The sequence below is a fragment of the Lactuca saligna genome, chromosome 1, assembly GCF_052625555.1.
Source record: "Lactuca saligna cultivar CGN05327 chromosome 1, ASM5262555v1, whole genome shotgun sequence".
In the NCBI taxonomy this organism is placed as follows: Eukaryota; Viridiplantae; Streptophyta; class Magnoliopsida; order Asterales; family Asteraceae; genus Lactuca; species Lactuca saligna.
Window position 1 is genome coordinate 35,193,459 of NC_136417.1, and position 4,340 is coordinate 35,197,798.

A 4,340-nucleotide genomic window follows, 5' to 3' on the forward strand; every position below is an offset into this window, starting at 1 on the left:
CAATTTATGATTATGAATAATTTTAAAACTAAAATACCACATAAATATTAAATTTGATTTGAAAATTATTACTCTTTGTAATATACACACTTTGTTTTTCACACATTACATACATAAATACATACACTATACATACAAATACATATAAACATTTTCCTACACATATTCATTATAACATCATACTTATTTTTCTATTATAGCAACCTAATTCCAAATAATAACCATACAAATAACACACAAAAACATACAAATAACCTACAAACACAATTCGGCGACAATTCATTCCAAATTCCAAATAATAACCATACAAATAACTTACAAAAACATACAAATCACATATATAATTTCAAAAGTCATGAAAAGGAACCCGTGCTAGTGTAATTTAGCGATTTTCCGGTAAGAAATCCAGTTTTCCGGCAACAATTCCGTCAACAGATTCAGTAGAAGTAGATTTTCCGACAAGGGTTCAAAAAACATTAAATTAAACACTTAAAACCAGTAAATAAAACTCAAAAACAAAAGTTGAATAGAAAATAGAGAAGAAATTGGGCACCCTTTTTCCTCGTTTCCCACCGTTGGATGAAAAACAGATCGAACGTACATGGTTGATTTGATGCGGATCGATACTGTAGCATCATTAGCAGTGACACCAACTATTAGCGGCGACAGGTGACGCGTCAATTACATGTCGCCGCTAATAGCCGGTGTCGCCGTTAATACCGATATTTCTTGTAGTGGCTATTTTGTACTCCATGTGTTTAATAATAATAATAATAATAATAATAATAATAATAATAATTTTATCAATTTATATCCTTGATTGAATATGATACAACTTTTAATATAAGAAATGGTAACAACGTGTTAGCTAGGTAACATGTATGTAGAAAACAGTACACTAAGGAACTTGGGGCTGGGATTGTCCAAATATGCCGACTCTAAAAGTACAACTAACTCATATTTGTCATTAGATAATTTAAAATAATACCCACTATGGAACCTGGGAATGTATGCAAACAAATGCTGACTTACAAAATGCAACCACCCCATATTTATCATTCAATAAATTAAAATAATACGCCATTAGTCATCCATGTGCAACCCATGGTTCTATAAATACCACATTTCAAAGAAGCAAAATTCAAAACAATTTAAAGAGTGATTTAATATCATGGCAGTTATAACTTCTGAGTTCGAGATTTCTTCTTCCATCCCAGCTTCCAAAATTTTCAATGCCTATCGTGACTTTAACAACATTGCACCAAAGGTCGATCCAGAAACATACAAAACCCTAGTGGACATCGAAGGTGATGGAGGCGCTGGAACTATCAGGGACATCTCTTTTGGGGATGGTTAGTAAGATCTAAATAGATTTTTATATATACTCTTTTAAATTATTTTAATGTTTGACTTGTATTTTGATTTTCTTTACCCAATTTACTGTGGGATAACACAGGCGTCCCATTTACAAGTGGAAAGTTGAAACTTGACGTCGTTGATAGCATCAACTTCAGTATTATATACACAATCTTTGAAGGAGACATCTTGATGGGACAACTAGATTCGATGACTCATCATGTGAAGTTTATACCTTCACCTGATGGAGGATGTGTATACAAGCCTACCATTGTGTATAATTGTAAAGGTGAAACTCAGCTTCCGGAGGAAGCTCTCAATATGGTAAAAGAAGGATTCAAAAAAACTTTCAAGGCCATTGAGGGTTTTATCCATGCAAATCCTCAAACTTATTGATCAATACTAAATATATGTGGTGTGTTATGTTCTTGGTTCAGCAAAAATAAAACGCATTTTAGTCCGGTTATATTTTATATATGTACTCGTCTTGTCTGATATTTTATTTTCTTGTAATGTGATTTTTAAATATATCTAGAATCCCTTTCAAACATGCCTATGAGACTGTGGAGAGGGAGATGAGAAACAGTGGTTAATAACTGCTTGACATTTTTCTTTGAGTTACATTCACTATGATAAGCCACACGATTTTTGTTAGATATCTACCTGATGCAACCTTTTTGCCTAAGAAAAGAAAACAGAACAGAAAAGCAAGGAAGGAAGAAGAGAACAGCGCAAAACAGGGGAAGAAAGAAAAAAACGCTAGCTGTGAAATACTTGCTGGAAAAGAAACTCTTATTGCTGAATACTTGATTAAAAAAAAATAAAACAATACCCTTATTTATACTATAACAGATGGTATCCTAAACTAACACAAATAATGCTTAAAAGGAAAGTTTCCATAAAAATTTCCAAAATGCCCCTGAGGCCTAATTCCTGAATTACGCCAACAATTTCAAGTAAATGACATATTTTCTGTTTTGCAGCTTTTTTCTTATATCTTTTGTGAAGAGTTTTGGTAAGTCAATTGAGATTATACCAAAGTTGAAAGAAATGGATGGACTTAACCATGAAGAAGAATTGAACTTTATGGTATTTGTTTTCTCGTACTTCCAAGAACCTGTGTCTTATATACTTCTATAAATGATAAATGATTTTGAGTTTTTATTTGTCATTCAACCAGAAATAAGATTTGACCTATTTGTCATGTGTGAGAGTTTCGACAAGAGTGCTTCAAAGTTAAATATATCCAAGAGAGAATCCCAAAATATTGATTAACAAATTTTGTTAGTCTATATGTTAAGTGGCACTTAAAAAGGCTAAACAAATTCATTTTGTTATTCAGACTAAAAATATATACATCATTTGCTTCCAGAAACACCGTCAGACTCTTGGTGTAGAGAATATCGACATTTTGATGTTCCTTCATTTTTGGAATATATAAAAAACCATCAGGTTTATTAATCTATTAAATTTGCAGTTCTAATTAGAATAATATTCAAATTATACTTCCTTCGCATCCTTAGAATATCGGGCTAAAAATCAGGGCGGACCTACTTGGTGTCCCAAGCAACCCCTCAAATTTTGCGGTCAAGTGAAAAACTTAGTCACAATTCTGTCACAATCCATCACAAAAGACTCTCCCTCCAACTGTGGTCTATATTCAAGAATCATCTGTGACCAACATAAGACATCTTGTTGGTCACATAAATGGAAGATATGTCTTCGTTACAAGTAGGGCATGCTAAATAACCTTGACCACTCCATCCAGACAGACCGCTACGTGCTGGGAAATCATAGATAGTCCATAACAACATCGCACGCATATTGAATACAGCGTTGGTTGATGCATCTCTCATTTGGACTCCTTCGGCCCACGATATCTTCAACTCATCCACCAAAGGCTTCAAGTAAACATCAATGTCCTTTGCGAGTGATCTAGGGCCACGAATCAGCAAAGTTAGCATGAAAGCAGACTCTTTCATAAAAATCCATGGTGGTGTATTATAAATAGTCAATATAACCGGCCAAATACTAGAATTGTTATTAAAGTTGCCGAATGGATTAAAGTCATCAGTAGCTAAACCTAGACGAACATTTCTAGGTTCTTTGGTAAACTCTGGATATCTCTTATCAAATTCTTGCCATGACTTCCCATCTACCGGATGATACATCATACCATCCGTTGATCTTCCAATATTATGCCAAATCATATCTTTAGCAGTGAATCTGGAATTATACATCCGTCGAAGTCTTGGAGTCAAAGGAAAGTACCACAGCACTTTTGGTGGTACTCGCTTCCCCTTTGTGGTTGTGTCCACCCATCTACTCTCGTTACAAATCGGGCAATTCTGCATAGAATCATTCTCCTTCCAAAACAAAGCACATCATATTTGCAAACATGGATGGACTCATATCCTAACCCTATCTTTCTCAAGTTTTTCTTAGCTTCATAGTGTCAAATGCACTATTTGTCCATTTATTGATCACTTTAATATACAACAACTTTGCTAAAAAGTTTAAAGAATACATCTCACAATCTGGGTATAAGCTCCTCAAATAAAGCATCAAATTCTTGGTTCATGCATCATCCTTTATCATCTGTATTTTCTTCATTTATATTTTGTTCTGCCATAACATCATTAATTACATCAAACATCTCATTAGTTGTTGGAATGTTTATTGGAGTCAAATTGTAGCTCAAATCCGAAACAGGGCGCTTCTCACCGTGATGAATCCATATAGTATATGATTTTAGAAACCCACGGTCATGTATGTGGGCATAAACCGTACTCAACAACTGTCAATACATATTCACACACTTTACACATGGAAAACTCACTTTGTTTTTAGAGTCAACATGTTTCCTAGCAATCTCCATAAAGTTTTTAAGACCTTCCAAGAATTTTGGGGACGTTTGGTTTCCACGAATCCAAGTCTTATCGATCGTCATTATTGTTTCATTGCTAAAAATTACATTGTATACA

The 4,340-nt window shown here is 33.9% G+C and overlaps 1 protein-coding gene across 1 annotated transcript; it reads left to right on the forward strand.

Annotated features, from left to right (window-relative positions):
- The first annotated feature begins 1,130 nt into the window (after positions 1 to 1,130).
- Positions 1,131 to 1,906, forward strand: LOC144997167 (root allergen protein-like). The gene is made up of 2 exons (XM_078957003.1): positions 1,131 to 1,352; positions 1,457 to 1,906. The coding sequence occupies exons 1-2, from the start codon at positions 1,172 to 1,174 to the stop codon at positions 1,750 to 1,752; spliced, it is 477 nt and encodes a 158-aa protein (XP_078813129.1). The 5' UTR covers positions 1,131 to 1,171; the 3' UTR covers positions 1,753 to 1,906.
- Positions 1,907 to 4,340: the final 2,434 nt, after the last annotated feature.